The sequence below is a fragment of the Sceloporus undulatus genome, chromosome 7, assembly GCF_019175285.1.
Source record: "Sceloporus undulatus isolate JIND9_A2432 ecotype Alabama chromosome 7, SceUnd_v1.1, whole genome shotgun sequence".
Lineage (NCBI taxonomy): Eukaryota > Metazoa > Chordata > Lepidosauria > Squamata > Phrynosomatidae > Sceloporus > Sceloporus undulatus.
This window is the reverse complement of record NC_056528.1, coordinates 49,547,634-49,563,684: the sequence shown is the minus strand read 5'-3', so window position 1 is coordinate 49,563,684 and position 16,051 is coordinate 49,547,634. Positions and strand designations below refer to the sequence as shown.

At 43.6% G+C, this 16,051-nt stretch overlaps 1 protein-coding gene across 1 annotated transcript; it reads right to left on the bottom strand.

The window, feature by feature from the left end:
• Positions 1–5,662: 5,662 nt before the first annotated feature.
• Positions 5,663–14,632, bottom strand: CDX4 (caudal type homeobox 4). The gene is made up of 3 exons (XM_042479567.1): positions 14,167–14,632; positions 7,003–7,148; positions 5,663–6,061 (listed from the first exon to the last, which is right to left on the bottom strand). The coding sequence occupies exons 1-3, from the start codon at positions 14,630–14,632 to the stop codon at positions 5,804–5,806; spliced, it is 870 nt and encodes a 289-aa protein (XP_042335501.1). The 3' UTR covers positions 5,663–5,803.
• Between the last annotated feature and the right edge of the window lie 1,419 nt (positions 14,633–16,051).

The window sequence follows — 16,051 nt, the reverse complement described above, 5'->3', positions numbered from 1 at the left end:
TTTAAAGTGGCTCCTAAAAACACCCCCTCGGAGGTGTCAAGACGGAGGAGCACACGCCGCACAAAGGAAGAAGCCAGACCCTACAAGAGACCACCTCTCCTTTCACATTCAGAAGACACAAACCAATTGGCTTGGAATTTACAAGCCCTAAAACAAAGTCCACTTCTCTTTCATCTTGCAGAACAAGGTGGCAAGAATAGAGAGAGAGAGGGAGGGAGGCCCTGCTGCTTTTTCCTGGGGTCTTGTAAGGTTTCGGGGGGCAAAAACCCACCAAACCAGACCCAGACACTGCTTCTGAGTATATTTCAGAACAAATCCCTTAAGGTGCTTTTCTTCAATGTTCATGCCATTATTTATAACGAGAGCCCATGGTGGACGTTTTAACATATTTTTTATCTTGTGAGATGCCTTGGGTCCCTTTTTTGGGCAAGAAAGGAGGCATTGAAGTGACATCAATGAATAAATAAATGTACAATACATCCCAAATCCACAAAATATATTGCGTAACAATATACACACACCACACACACACATACAATACACACACAAGACGTATTAATAAGTAGGAAGCAAGAAGTATAATAAAGTAAGATAATGGGACGAATATATGAAGTAAACGATATAACGAATAGTAATATAAAGACGGTTAGTGAAGAATAGTAATTAAACTAATTACAAGCGACAGGATAAACAAAGTTAATGCAAAGTTTGCAGAACAAAGGTACTAAAAAACAATGAAATCTAGAGAGAAAGAAAGAAAGAAAGAAAATTCTGGGTAGAAGGAAGTCCTGTATTTGTGTATATGTCTTTTGGAACGCAATGTAAGTCTAATGTCTGAAATATACGTTGTTAATGTTAATGTGGCACATGTTTATTATGTTGTATGTATGTTTATATTAGTTATGTGGTTGAAATGGAAAGAAAAATCAATTAAACCCCCCCCTCCCACAAAATCCTTTCCTCCATCAAATCTTAAGCAACAAAGAATTTGTTTGGAGTTGGTCTAAAAGCCAAATAGAAACATAGGAACACTTTGCCTTAAATTTTGTATTCTCAAAAAGTCTAAATAATGCGCATGGAGCAAGCTTGTTTTCTGTTGCTCCAGAGACTTCCAGGACATGGAGCAAAGGATTCAAACTACAGGAAAAGAATTCCACCGAAACGTTAGGAAAACTCCTGATAGCAAGTGGAAGATGAATGCAATGGAGAGCATGCAATTCCATCTTTGGAGGTTTTTAAAACAGAGGATGGATGGCCATCTTTTGGGGATGCTTTGATGTGAGTTCTGCAATGTCAGAGCGGGGTTGGACTGGATGATCCTTGGGGATCCCATCCAACCCCCTGTGATCTTTGCGATCGCCTTGCTGTGATCTTCCAAGGCTGTTTCCAAGTTGTGAAAGCAGAGGCTTTCATGGCCGGCATCCATATTTTTATGGGTTTTTTGGGTTATGTGGCCATGTTCTAGAAGAGCTTATTCCTGATGATCACCAGCATCTGTGGTGAATAAACCTCCTAGAACAGGCCACATAGTCCGAAAACCCCCACCAAAAACTAACATTTCAAGTTCGGAACCCTGGTCCCTTCCTTCCTGCCTGATTTCTCCTGCTCCTCCTTCTGGGGCTCCGTGTATTAGATAGCCATATATGAGTTACCTCTTGCTTTTGTTGTTGTCTTTATCTGCAAAACAAAAGATAAAGCGCTTTCCTGTGCTGTGCCTATACTTTATCTTTGTTCTCCTTTAGATCTGGTTTTGGGGGGCCTTTCTCCTGAGAGGCTGCGTCCATCCAGATTAGATCATGTCCTGCCTCCACCGACTGGACATCCAGACTTGATTTGGGGGGAAGCAAAAACCGTTTTAGATAAGGCGCGATGGAAACGATGCTCAGCTCCAGGTTGGCTGCTTTGAAGATTGCATCGATATAGTGAGAAATGTAAAGGGCTGCTCTTGTAAACACTCTCTTCTCTAATGCTCGAGACATTGCAGAAGCACATGGCAGGGAGGTTTGAACAGGTAAACAGGAGGCCCAACAGACTAGTTGCTAAAGGTACCAAAAATTTGGGTGCAAAAAGATAATACAGAGACTTCTAGCAGTGAAGATGGGCTACATCTTGTTGTAAATCAATGGGATTTCATTATGTGTTTGCTCACCATTCAACAATGGATGGATGGGTCTTCTCTAGTTGTAGCTACAGCTGTTGTGTGTGTTGTTATGGGATAAGCGGAGACTAAAGTCAAATTGGTCTATGGACCTGAGTTGCTGGAGAAGGACCAGGGTTCAAATCCCGGCTCAGTCATGGAGGCCCATTGACTAACCTTGGGCAGGTCATGCGCTCTCACCCTCATTGGAAGGCAATGATAAATCCTGGAATAAACTTGCCAAGAAAGCATGTTGTTAAAGCCACTGTCATGTAGTAGTGGGATGAAAATGTCAGTTTGTGTTGTTGCTTGGGTTTTCTTGGCAACATTTGTTCATGGAAGGTTGCCATGGCCTTCCCTGAGGCTGAGAATTTGTGACTTGCTTCATGTTTGACCCCAAGAGGCATATACAGATTGCTGTTGCTGTGTGCCTTCAAGGTATTTGCAAGCTATGGACCCCTAAGTGAACAGGGTTTTCCTATAAGAAACATCAAGAATTTCATGTTTAGTCTGGGTCCCATCTCCCAAGATAGTATCTCATGATGCATATAGAAATATTACAAAATCCAAAAACTTCAGTTGCGAAGCGTGCGGATAAGGAGACTCACCCTGTATTGAATGTGAAAACAGACTGAGGGGAGAGACAGCTCATTCCTTTACCATCTATGGCCACATGATTGATTGGGAAGTCCCATGTGCTCTGTCCAGGGGAAACTTTGCAGCATCCAAGCTTTCCCTATGGGCTTTTCCTGTCATATAAATGGCATTCTTTCTTTTGTGCTGCTATTACTTATCAATTATCTTCGATTCCTTGAAAAGTAACTCAGAAAGACGAACAAACGGGTTTCTTTTAAAGCTAGTATTTGCTGCAAAATATGGTTTCTTCCTTTCGATGGAGATGTGAGGCTGGTTCCATTCCATCTTTTGGCAGATGATAGGCTGGGAAAGGTTGGCTTTGTGGCTCCAGATGACCAGCCATAACAGTTATAGCATCGACTGAGGAATGCATCTGGTTCCTAGCGTTTCATGCGCTGCGTAGATAGTGAGAAACCATAATGTTTTGGGTCAAGAGATAGCCTTCGACAGTTGTAAGAACAGAGCCACCCAAATTTTGAGATCTATAAGGAGGCTTTTCTTTCATTCCCATCACCATCGTAGATACTTTTGGGGAGGACATGGGATGCAGGGACTTTTCGGTAGCTGCTCCCAATCTGGAACTCCTTTCCTACTTTCTTTCCTCTCAGCAAGTAAAGACCCTTTTATTATAGATGATTTTTAATATGCTGGGCGGTTTGTTGTGGTGTGTGCTTTCATGTCATTCCGACTTATGGGGTTTTCTTGGCACGTTTCTTCAGAGGGGGTTTGGCATTGCCAGCTCTGAGGCTGAGAGAGTGGTGACTTGCCCAAAGTCCACCAGCAGGTTTATTGTCTGAGCCGGGATATCGAACCCTGGTCTCCAGAGTCATAGTCCAAAGCTAAAACTGCTGCACCACGCTGGCTCAATAGCTTGGAGTCAAACGTGCTTTAAAGTGTGTGTTTTAAAATAGAATTTAGGCTTACTTGTGTTTTAACTTTTGGATTACAGTGGGCCTTGGTATCGCCATGAGCACAGCCTACATACCCCACAGGCCAGATCCTCTTTATCTTGGAAGATAAGCAGGGACATCCCTGGTTAGGGTTGGATGAAAGACGCCAGCAAATACCAAAGTGGTGCCAAAATTGGATTATTTCTGCAGTGCGGATGCAGCCTAATAGTCTCCCTGAGCTTTCCGCAATGAACACTGAAACCAAGCAGGATTCGAAGGGTGACTCCGTCTAAAGGTGTGGAGGGACTCATTTTGCAGATTCTGCACTCAGTTTGGGAAGGAATATGTGGAAATAGGGGGACTAAGTCTCCCTTTCCCAGCAGGCTCAGGCAAAAGCCAACGGCTGCAGACCACCTAGAACTTGTGTTCTTCCTCACGAAAACATTGGGCACTTGACCACACTCTGATGACATCTGCAAAGTCTTGGAGGGGATGACTCTCCCAGGTTCATTTTTTAACAACCCCCCCCACCCAATATGTTAAACTTTTAAAAAACAAACATATTCAACAAAAATATTTATTGCATAAAACAGTACCTTGCATGCCTTTGTGGGAGAGTTACAATTGACAAAATACAGACTGAGACAAACTCCCTGCACAAAGAATTCAAACTGCTGGGGGGAAAGCCCCCCACAAATCACTATAATAAACTACAAGGCTAATGATCCCTAAAGCTTCATCCAACTGTTAGAAATACGTTTTATATATATGCATATTTTATTTCAGAGTGGTGACTTTTTGAGCTGTTGACGTCAGCAGGGTTCAAAGTAATGTAGACTTTGAATAATAGGTGCATCTTTTTAAAAAAGAGGCCGTCTTTAATATAGCTTTATTGATAGGGATGTATTAAAATTGGCTTAAAACAGCAACCGTGCTGTTCATAGGCAATTCCTTATCAGAAAACAAAGGTGGCACTTTCTCAGCCATCCGTGACAAAAGTTTTGGTTTTGGAATTCCGGATAAGGAAGACTCAACCTGTATAATCAGTTGAATATTGTAAGATCACTGGGCAAGAATAATGTGACTTAATGTTGTACTTTGGTTTCAGATCAATACATTTTGTTTAATGCAGGAGGAGGAGTCATGCTTCCCTTCCAATGCTGTGTGACTGCAACTCCCAGCAGTCTTACTCCATATAACCAATGATGAAGAATACTGGGAGTTTCAGTCCAGCTTCTGGAGAGCTTCATGATTCCCAAACCTGGCTTAATGGATTCAGTTAAATTCAAAAACGTGGCGTGAAACATGCCCTAAAATCAACAACAGCAACAACATTGCACTCAGACAATCAAAATTCTGCAGCAAGGAAAGAAACCCAGATTCTTGCGTCACAGTTGATGTTCCCTTTGCACAATGTATATATTTTGCATGATTTATTTGAATTTGCTTGTCGGGGTGAAGCGCATGCAGCTTCCCTCTCACTTTAGCCATTGGAAATCTTATCCAGTTCTATGCCTGGGTTTCTCAAACTTTAGCAGACACCGTCCATCCCTTTTCAACCTCAAGGTTATTTTTCCCCTGCTATGAGGCCTAGACACCTGAAAGATGAGAGTCTCAAAAAGCTGAATTCTCTTCCAGTGCCAGATTCTACAATCTCCTTTGCTTCGCCTTCTGCAGAATCCTGGACAAGAAAGCTAGTCTAATTCCAATATTTTGGTTATATTGAGCTTCTTGGAAAGGGTTAGCAGCTCCAACCTGGGAAGTGGACAGAATAAAAAGGCACGGCGGTGGAGATGGCACATTGCGCACTTTCTTTGGTCTCAAGTCAAGGGAGATGTGGAGCCTCAGGTGCCTAGGGTCAGGCGCTGTAAACTTTTCTGCCCTTTGCAAGATGGGCTTTGGAATGGTCTTGGTTTTTATCTATAGCCCCACAGTGCCTTTGCCAAACGTGGTTCTGCTGTACTCTTGCAGGCCTTGGAGAGCTGGTGAGAGGTCCTCTGTCCTTTATAAATGGCTGATGTGTTGCCAGGGATCCACTTTTGTCAACCCGGGTGCTCCGTCTACTCCTGGGGCATGATGTTCTTCCTTGCTGCGATGCTACAACCTTTACCGACAGGCTTCACTGCAATGCTGCAACCTGCTAAAGATTCCCATTGTGCTGCAAGCTATTCATTGCAAGAGATGGTGGTGGAGGCAGCGGAGGCGGCGGCGGCGGTGGAGGAGGAGGAAATAACGTACCCGCCATTTCCGAATGAGTCTGTGGGTCGGGGATTGGGATCGGACTCATCGAACCAGAGTCGCTCTGGATAGAGCCGACGCTGCTGCCGTCAAAAGTGGTCATTTTCTTCTTCATTAATTTCCGTTCCTTGGCTCTGCGGTTTTGGAACCAGATCTTGACCTGGAAGGGGAAAACAACACAGTTTTCAGCTCCTTACTCGTATAACAGACCAATATGGTTGCTTCTTTGGATACTTCTGAATCAGCTAAATTTAAACTTGGAAACCTATGATATGACCTGTTCCCAATGAGAGAAGCAGGACCAGCACATGGCCACTGCAATGAAGTCAACATTTGCATGTGTGCATCTTGACTTATGGGGACCCCATGAATTTAATGGGGTTTTCTTAAGCAAGGAATCCTCAGAGGTGGCTTTGCTTGTTCCTTCCTCTGCAATCAAACCTGTAGCACCTGGCATCCATTGGCATTCCTTAGTTCCTTATATGTGATACCAAGCCATTTTGATACCAGAATATGGATTTGGGCAGATATAGACAAAGAGTGACTGCAAACCCTTCTGGTCCTGCTTAGTTCCTAATGATAAAAAATGGAAGGGATCAGTTTAGCATTAGCTCCTAATGATGGGACAATAAAAGGGATCAGGTTGAGCTGAAGGAGATAATGCTAAGGATGGTATGCCCTTTCTCCTCATTTCATTTATTCCCTTAAAAACAAGGCTTCTAAGGCCAGTCCAGACATTGTTTCCAAGAAACAAACTGACATAGTCTCTTATGGCATCTTAAAGATTTGGCTTATGATGAGTCCATTTGACTTCCCATGTGTGTTTGCATGCATCTTCAAGTCAAATTTCATAGGCTTTTCTTAGTCAAGGAATACCCAGAGGTGGTTTTGCCAGTTCCTGCTTCCGAAATACAGCCTACATCACCTGGTATTCATTGGTGGCTTCCCATCCAAGGACTAACCAGGGCTGACCCTGCTTAGCTTCCAAGATCAAACAAGTTCTGGGTCATTTTAGGGTATTTAACACAAATTTGGTCCTCTAATTTGCCTGTCCCCTTCCAGATAGGAAATCTGGTGTACTGTGTATAGTTTATGTCCTACCTGTCTCTCCGAAAGTCTTAGATTTGCAGCCAGTTCGGACTTCCTCCGGATGGTGATGTATCTGCTGTAATGAAACTCCTTCTCTAGTTCCAGTCTCTGATGGTCTGTATAGACAACACGATATTTCTCTCTTGTCCTTGTTTTGCCTGTTTGGAAAAAAAAAGCAAATAATAATAATAATAATAATAATAATAATAATTATTATTATTATTCCTTATTATTTCCCATGGATCAAGGCAGGGAACAACAGCAATGAACAGATGAAACAACATCAGTCCAAGCACATTAGTTAAAACACACATCAACTTAAAAGGACAAGTAAGATGTACACATATTAAAACAATCCACATTTAAAATTCATTCTTTAAAATTGACAATTTGACAATTATGTTTTTATGTTGTAAAATTAACACTGGCCATGTTCCAAAATTACACGACGTGCACATTTTTATCGAACCATTTGCTGTATTGCTATGTACTTGATATGTATTAGCCTACTAGCCCCACCACCTTTCCCTTCTCCTTTTGTGTCGTGTCTTTTTAGATTGTAAGCCTGAGGGCAGGGAACCGTCTAATTAAAAAGATTGTATGTACAGCGCTGTGTAAATTTACAGTGCTTTATAAATAAAGGTTAATAATAATAATAATAATAATAATAATAATAATAATAATAATAATAATTTCTGTTGTTAGGAAGGGCTCACATCCCAAAATACAGGATGCTTTGCCGTCATGTTCAGTCTGTATAAGAGGAAAGGTTTTCCAACCCGCAAATAGGGTTCAGCTCCCTGCTCTGCCATGAAACGCATTGGAGAGTCACACTCTCTCAGCTCAAAGGATGGCAATGGCAACCCCCCCCCCTCTGAAAACACTCTCCATGAAAACCCCATTATAAGTTTGCCATAAGGTTGCTATAAGTCCAAAATGATTTGGAAGGCACACAAGAGCAACAAAGCCAGCCCCATAAAGGACAAACCAACCCCCAAGTACAGGACATCCCTTATAATAAGGGACACATGGCATGTCTAGTCCTTGCAATGATGAAGAGTGCTGGGAGTTGCAGTCCAATAGCATTGGAGGACTGCACAATTCCTACTGATGGACTACATCCACTTGTTGTTGTTGTTGTTGTTGTTCTTGTTCTTGTGTGCCTTTGAGTCATTTTCAGTTTACGGCAACCCTAAGGCAAATGTATCTTTGGGTTTTCTGGGGCTGAGAGTGTCTGATTCACCCAGGGTCCCACAGTGGGTTTTCTTGGCTGAGCAAGGACTTGAACCCTGGTCTCCAGAATCATAGTCCAATGCTCAAACCACTACTCCATACTATTGAGAGTCCCATCAAAAGTAGAAACCATAAAATCAATGGCACTTCCAGAAGTCCAGCAACCTGTGGGTATGATTCTCACCCTTGATGCCAGCAGCACTTGCTTGCAATCTTGTCTGCCTAAATACCCGAAAGGCACCAGATGCTGTCTGATCTTGCAAATCTAAGCAGGGTTGGCCCTGGTTAGTCCTTGGATCGGCGACCAGTTGCTGGAGAGTCTATTTGAGAGGAAGGAACTGAGGACTCCTTGCCTAAGAAAACCCTATTAAATGCATGAGGTTGCCATACTCGAAGGCGTGTGTGTGTGTGTTGTGTGCGCACAAACACGCACGTTGCAACTTTTGTGTGGTTGTTTGGGCAGCAGCATAAAAGGCTCACCTCCTGTTTGACCTGGATTTTAGGATACTGGAGTTAAATCTGGCAGAGCCGGCCTGAATTAGGGGGGTGGATAGGGTTGTTGTTGGGAGACAGAAGGGAGAATCTGGCTTTGTTTCCCCCTTCTTGGCCATAAAATTCACAGAGCAACAATAAAAGCAGGGAAGAGGGCCTCTTTATTTGCTGTGAAAATCATCACCCTTTTCCGGCAATATAAGGAAAGGGGGGGATGGAAAGGAGCAGGAAGGGACAAGGGATGCATATCAAAGCGGAGGAGGAGTGTGAAAAGGGGGCTCCCTTGCCAGATATGGCAGAGCGGCCTCTTGAACTCAGGACAATGGGACCAAGGGGCAAGGCCTAGACCTCACACCTTGTTTGCAAAGCAAATCCCTCTCCTCCCTGTTACATCAGTTTGCATCCTTCTTGGCACACGGGTTGCTCCATGTCTGTGGGTCATAGCATCCTAGGGCTGGAAGGGAACCCCAAGCAAGCCTGCGCAACATACGGCCCGGGTGCTGCATGCGGCCTGCCAAGCAATTTCCAGTGGGAAGTTGAAGGCTTTCATGGCTGGCATCCATAGTTTTTTGTGGGGTTTTGGGGCTATGTGACCATGTTCTAGAAGAGTTTATTCCTGACATTTCACCAGCAGCTGTGGCTGGCATCTTGGCATCTGGAAGAACTAAGCAGGCATTTAAAAGGAACTTTGCTGCCAGAGGCCTTGTATTATAAAAAAAAACTTCCTAATTTTAAAAAGCCCTTTATAGTAGTCTACTTTAATTTTCTACTTTTAAAAGGAACTATCACCTGTGCCCATGTGAGATGTAGGCAACATGATTTTGGAGTGTGATAAACTGACTGTTTTTAACTAAGAACTGTAGTTTTGGGAGACATTTAGCTTTCTCTGTCAGAGAGCTCTGGTGCCACAGTAAACTACAATTCCCAGGATTCTTTAGCACTGATCCAGGGCAGTCAAAGTGGTCTCAAACTGGATCATTTCTGCAGTGTGGATCGGACCCTTGCGCCCGGAGCATCAGAAAACAAGCTTACTCCATCTCTTACATGGCATCCCTTCAGATATTTAAAGACAGCTCTCATGTTGCCTCTTAGGGTGCATCTGAACTGTAGGAATAATGCTGTTTGGCACCACTTTAACTGCTATGGAATCCTGGGATTTGTAGTTTCACGAAGGCTTTAGCCTCCTCTGCCACAAAGTGCTGGTGCCTCACAAAATTAAAGCACCAAAGATTGTGTGGGATGGAGCTATCCAAGGTGCTGTAACTCATTATTTTTTGGAGGATAGAGGGTTCAGCAGAGAGTCAGTGTGAGTGACATCGTGGTTTGAGTGTCAGACTATGACTTTAGAGACCAGAGTTCGATTCCCAGTTTGGCCATAGAAACCCACTGAGTTACCTTGGGCAAGTCACACTCTCTCAGCCTCCTGGGAAGGCAATGGCAAATCTCCTCCGAAGAAATCTTACCAAGAAAACCCCAGGATAGGGTTGCCTTAGACTTGTCATAAGTCGGGAATGACCTAAAGGCACACAACACAGGCGCACATAGGGTTCAGCACTTTTAAGCTCCAGAAGGGATTCACTGGCCAACTGGTGCAGAAGCCACCAAAGGTCACTGAGTCGAATCTGGGTCGCTATATTTCCAGATAAGAAAGACAATTGTCGTACCATCATGGACATCTTTCCTCCTGAAGCCATCATGGAGTTCAGCGGAGAGGCCTACATCTTGGCCACTGTATCTCAGTGAGTTCCTTAGAATAGGCTTCCCCAATCTAGGACTGCTCCAGCTCCCATCATCCCCCACCTAGTATGGCCACTGGGATGATGGGAGTTTTAACCCCAAACACTTCTGGAGGAGACCAGGACCAAAGTGGTTTTGCCAGTTCCTGCTTCCAAAATACAGCCTACGGCACCTAGTTTTAATCAGTGGTCTCCCATCTAAGGATTAACCAGGACCGACCTTGCTTAGCTTCCACGATCAGACAGGATCTGGGGCCTTTAGGGTACTTAGATACCCTCCAACATTTTGCAACTGTGAAAATATTGCACAGAAGAAAATTCTCATGGGTAGGTTAAACTTGTGGCTGTAATCCTGATTTGCAAATTAGGTTTAACAGTTTAAGGCACAGTTTCTCAATGCGGACATAACAGGAGACTGGTTTAGCAAACTGCAGAAAGGGGTGTGTGTGCATGCACATTGCAGAGGGCCATCTTAAAGGCTTTGGAGACGACAGAGGTCTATTAAAAGGTGTGATGTTAAATGGGTTTCTCACTTACTCACACGCTTGATGCTAGAGGTATAATTCAAGGGACTCACAGGAGATGTCCAACAGAAGCCAATGCATACTTAACATTTGAAATCCATTACTGCACAAGGGATCCATGACCTCTCATTGTGGATGGCCCTTAAAAGGATTTAATTAATAATAATAATAATAATAATAATAATCATAGAATTGGAAAGGATGGTCATCTAATCCAAGATCCAAGTGTGGAGGAATGACAACAATAGCACCTCGGAGAGGTGGCCTGTTAACCAGTACAAAAATCTCCAATGAATAGTAGTCTAACATCTCCTGAGATGGTCCTTTCAAGGGGCAAACAGTTCTTACTACCAGGAAGGTCCTCCTAATGTTCATTAAACTGCCTTCATGAAGGATAGGTCTGTCCATAGATCTTCACCACCAGAAAAAGAGCTCCCACAGACCTCAAATGGCCTAAAGCAAGCAATAGCATGGTGCTGTGGTCTGAATCTTGGACTATGACTCTGGAGACCTGGGTTTGAATCCTGACTTGGCCATGGAAACCCATCAAGTGACCTTGGACAAGTCACACTCTCTCAGCCTCAGAGGAAGGCAAAGGCAAACCCTTTCTGAACAAACCTTGCCAAGAAAACCCCTTGATAGGTCTTCCTTAGGCTGGCTATAACACGGAAACGTCACGCAACAACAAACAGCAGTGCATGGTTACTATTCTCCATATCCATTTTATAGTAAGAGCTTTGCTGGCCATGGACAAAGATGAAACACTGGACTTTAAAACGCCACTGGACTTTGTACATTTTGCTTTCCCAGATTTAACATTAACAGACTTACACCCCTGCGTTCTTTTTTAAATAAAATGGGTAGGTATAAGAAAATGCAGATTGTGCCTAATACATTTGCCTAGCTGGAGTATATGATACATATCAGGGAACAGGTAGCTTAATAATAATTGAGACCTTTAGTTGGTTCCTTAGTATTTTTGCACTCTGCCATTCCATCAAGTCAGTTCTTGGATGTTTGGACTTTTCTGTACAGACATTATTTAACAGAGGGATAAGTCTGAGCTGCGATTTCAGTAGCCACAGAATTTCATGAATGTTAACTTGCAAAACCACTTCTGAGTATCCCTGACCTCAGAAAGCCCTATGAAATTAATGGGGTCACCATAAGTCAATAGGCGACTTGAATGCACACATAACACACATACACACATTCAGTTGGGTTTTGTAGTGAGGTTCCCTTTCCTCTGAGAATCATCATTGCTCTTAGAAATGGTTCTGATGCTCCTGATTTATTTTGTGCTCCTGATAATCTTTTCTGGGTCTTAGACATTAGAGTTGAAGTTTCAACCAACTCTTAAGAGACTTTAACTCAGTCCCTGGAGATTGTTCAGGTTTCCCAGAATCTGTGAGATTGCATGCCTCGACATTTTGCATTCCTCTTTGTCTTTGTCCTGCGGTCCTTTGTATCACAACCGAATATATTGAATATTCAGGATTTCACAATATTTACATTCTCACATGCCTTGATTCTAATCTGTCATCAACAGAATGATTTATCTGGAGCGTTTCAGATGTACTTTATAGCTCTATGCTAGAACTTTCCTGTGGCTGTTAAAATGCCAGAGAGTAGCTGGCTCTATGGAGAGATCAACACTGGTTTGTGCAACTGGTTGTGGTGCTAAATTCCTGCATTCTCTGGCGGGCGTCTAGCATTTTAAAGGGAAGAAGCCACTTTCATCCACTGCTTCCATTTGAAGTGTTAATGGAAGAAAGCATCTAATCGAAGCTATAATCAGGCTCAGATGCTACAGACCTCCTTCTCATTATGGATGGAGGCCTCTGAAGATAAGAAGCTTCAAGGCAATGCAACCTTGCCTCCTTCACGCCCCATTGAGGTCCTTTTGTCATGCAAGGCACTAGAAATGTGCAACATTCACCTTCAAAGCAAAGGTGTATTCAGAGGCAATGGTGGCCTGGGTCATGCTTGTCCTTGTTGTGGGCCATCAAGTACTTTCCAACTTATGGTGACCCCAAGACAAACCTCTCATGGGGGTTTCTTGGCAAGCTTCTTCAGTTTGCCATTGCCATCCTCTGAGGCTGAGAGAGTGTGACTTGCCCAAGGTTGCCCAATAGGTTTCAAGTCTGAGTGGGGATTTGAACCCTGGTCTCCAGAGTCATAAGCCAGTGTTCAAACCACTACACCGCACTGACTTAAATCAATGGAAATTAATGGCCCAGATTTTGTTGACTGAGTCAATGGTTTGTTGTTGTGTGCCTCCAAGTCATTTCCAACTTACGGCGACCCTAAGGTTTTCTTGGCAAGATTTGTTCAGAAGGGGTTTGCCATTGCCTTTCTCTGAGGCTGAGAAAGTGTGACTTTTCCAAGGTGGGTTTCCCTGGCTGAGCAGGGATTCGAACCCTGGTCTTCCATAGTCCTAGCCTAACAATCAAACCATTACACTCGCTTGGTTACACATAGGTAAATCCCATCGATTCAAAGTGATCATTCAAGACTAACGGGCCAGTGATTAAACTAAGTGGCATTGATTTTCAACACATTGGCAATCCCATTGATTCAATGAGTCTACTCAGGACTTCCCAGCCAATGTTTAACTTGTGTTTCATTGACTTCAGGCTACTCTGGATCTATCCCACCATTAATGCATGGACACCTAGCATTAATGTGTAAGACTGCAACACCATGAACATTTACTTTAGAATAAGCCTCCTCCTTCCAATGAGGAGGCACATGATTCTAGTTAACATTATTAGTTTTACTGCAATGTTTCAGGAAGATTTGCAAAGAAAATCAAGGAGGCTTCCATTTCACCCACTTTGATCTATTGGAAAAGCGGGTTAGAAATAAGTTGTTATTATTATTATTATTATTATTATTATTATTATTATTATTATTAAATATATCCTGAAATGATTTATCTCCCTCTCTTTCTCTCTCACTCACTCAGTTTCCTTCCATTGATGTCGGAAGGACAATAAATCAAAGCCAGAGGTTCAAAAGCCAAGTCAAGGGAGGGATGAGTGATAGTGAGAGGACCTTTTTTCATCTTGAGGAAGAGTCTCTCAAATTGTCATTTGGATGCTATCTGGTGGAAGGAAATGGCACAGAATAGAAGAGGAGACAGGATTGTTGGATAGCATGCGTGAGCATCACCACCTTTGCCGACTTACCTGTCGAAGTGGACTGGACCGTTTTCCTCATCCATTCATAGGAGCTTTGCCTTTGGCTATGGGATGAAATCTGCTCCGTATTAATGGTCTCCACCGAGGCCAAAGGCCTCGAACTGGCAGGATTGAGGGGACCATAGTCGGCCGAAGCGTAGGGAACTGGGCTGGGAGATGATCCGTTCATGGATGCCGGTGTCACCGAAGTGGCCAGTCCTGACCCAAAACCATTCCAGTCCTCTCTTTGTGGGCCATAATGCGTCCCCCAAGGCCCAGGTGGTTGTCCACGGTTGTCCATGTTCTGCATGTGATGGAATCCCACATAATCGGTGTAAGATGTTGTGGAGGCAAAGTTTTGCGCTGGTAGATGGTGGTGGTGGCTGTTGTTGTTGCTGCTGCTGCTGGTGGTGTTGCACCTTATAGACCCTGGATACATGCTGGCTTCTTTTTCCAAGGGATAGCTCACATACATGGTGGTGCCTCATCCCCTGGCTGTGGCTTGCCAAGGCATCCTTGCTGCTCTCGGTTGGATGCGCCACCTCCTCCTCTTTCTCTCACTGGCCCTTCCTTAGCCCCAGCTGGCCCTCCAAGTGACTCACACTTTCCTCCTGAGGTCTCTTTGGCTGCACATGGTTAACAATCGCATGGCCAGGTGCTGGAGGGTCACAGTTTACCAAGGCCTGTTGGCACAGATCACTGGCTGCTGCTCCCAGATCCCATTTGCATCTGAATGAAGGGTGGGACCTTCCCAAAAACAACAACACCACCTTGCTCCCTGGTGGGAGGGTTTCCTATCTCACAGACCCTCTATATGTGTGTGTGTGGTTGTCGTCCTGGACCAGGGCCTTCCCTCCAACAGGATAGTTGTGTGCTTCACCAGCGGAGTAAAGGCACCAGTATTGTTGGTGTGTGCTTTCAAGTCACTTCTGACTTATGGAAACCCTAAGGTTAACCTACCATGGAGTATTCCTAGAAAATTTTTGTTCAGAGGGGTTTATGCCATTGTCTTCCTCTGAGGTTGAGAGAGTGTGACTTGCCCAGGGTCACCCAGTGGGTTTCCATGACCAGGACTCGAACCCTGGTCTCCAGAGTCACAGACCAAGGTTCAAACCATTGCCCCAAGTACATTATTATTATTATTATTATTATTATTATTATTATTATTATTATTATCTTATATCCCGCCTTTCTCCCAATGTAGGGACTCAAGGCGGAGATACACACCTGTCTGTCCGTCTGTCTTCAAAAATACAGTCATGTCAGTCTGTAGAATCAGTACGTAGAGAGATCTAGTAGCACCTTTGAGACTAAGTTGAAGAAAGAAGTTGGCAGCATGACTTAAGTCTACTTCCTCAGATGCATTTAGATGCAATAATAATAATATGTAGGGAGACCTTGTAGCACCTTTGAGACTCGTTGAAAGAAAGAAGTAGGCAGGCATGAGTTTTTGTAGACTGATGTCTATGAAAGCTCCTGCTGCCAACTTCTTTCTTTCAGTGAGTCTCAAAGTGGCTACAGCAAAAGCAAACTGCTGCAGCCGTTCCTGGTTTGTCTGTTCTTATGAAGGACTTTTGCCATCTTGAGTTCTTTATAGTCTGTTGCGGCACCTCTGACAAAATAGCTCCCGAGATTGCAAATCCTAGGCTTCCATAGCATGGAGCCATGACCGTTAAAGCAGTATCGTACTGTGTTAATTCTGCAGTGTAGATGCAGAAAGGACTCATCTTGAGTCTCATTTGTTTGGTAAAAGAAATCCTCCAAATCGATTCTCTTTCCAGAGTTGCAAACAATGCTTCATTTAACAACAAAGGGAGAACAAATTAGAACTATACACACAGAGCAAACTGTCTTGACACTGTTTTCTTGATGAACAAGCAAAACGCACTTGGGA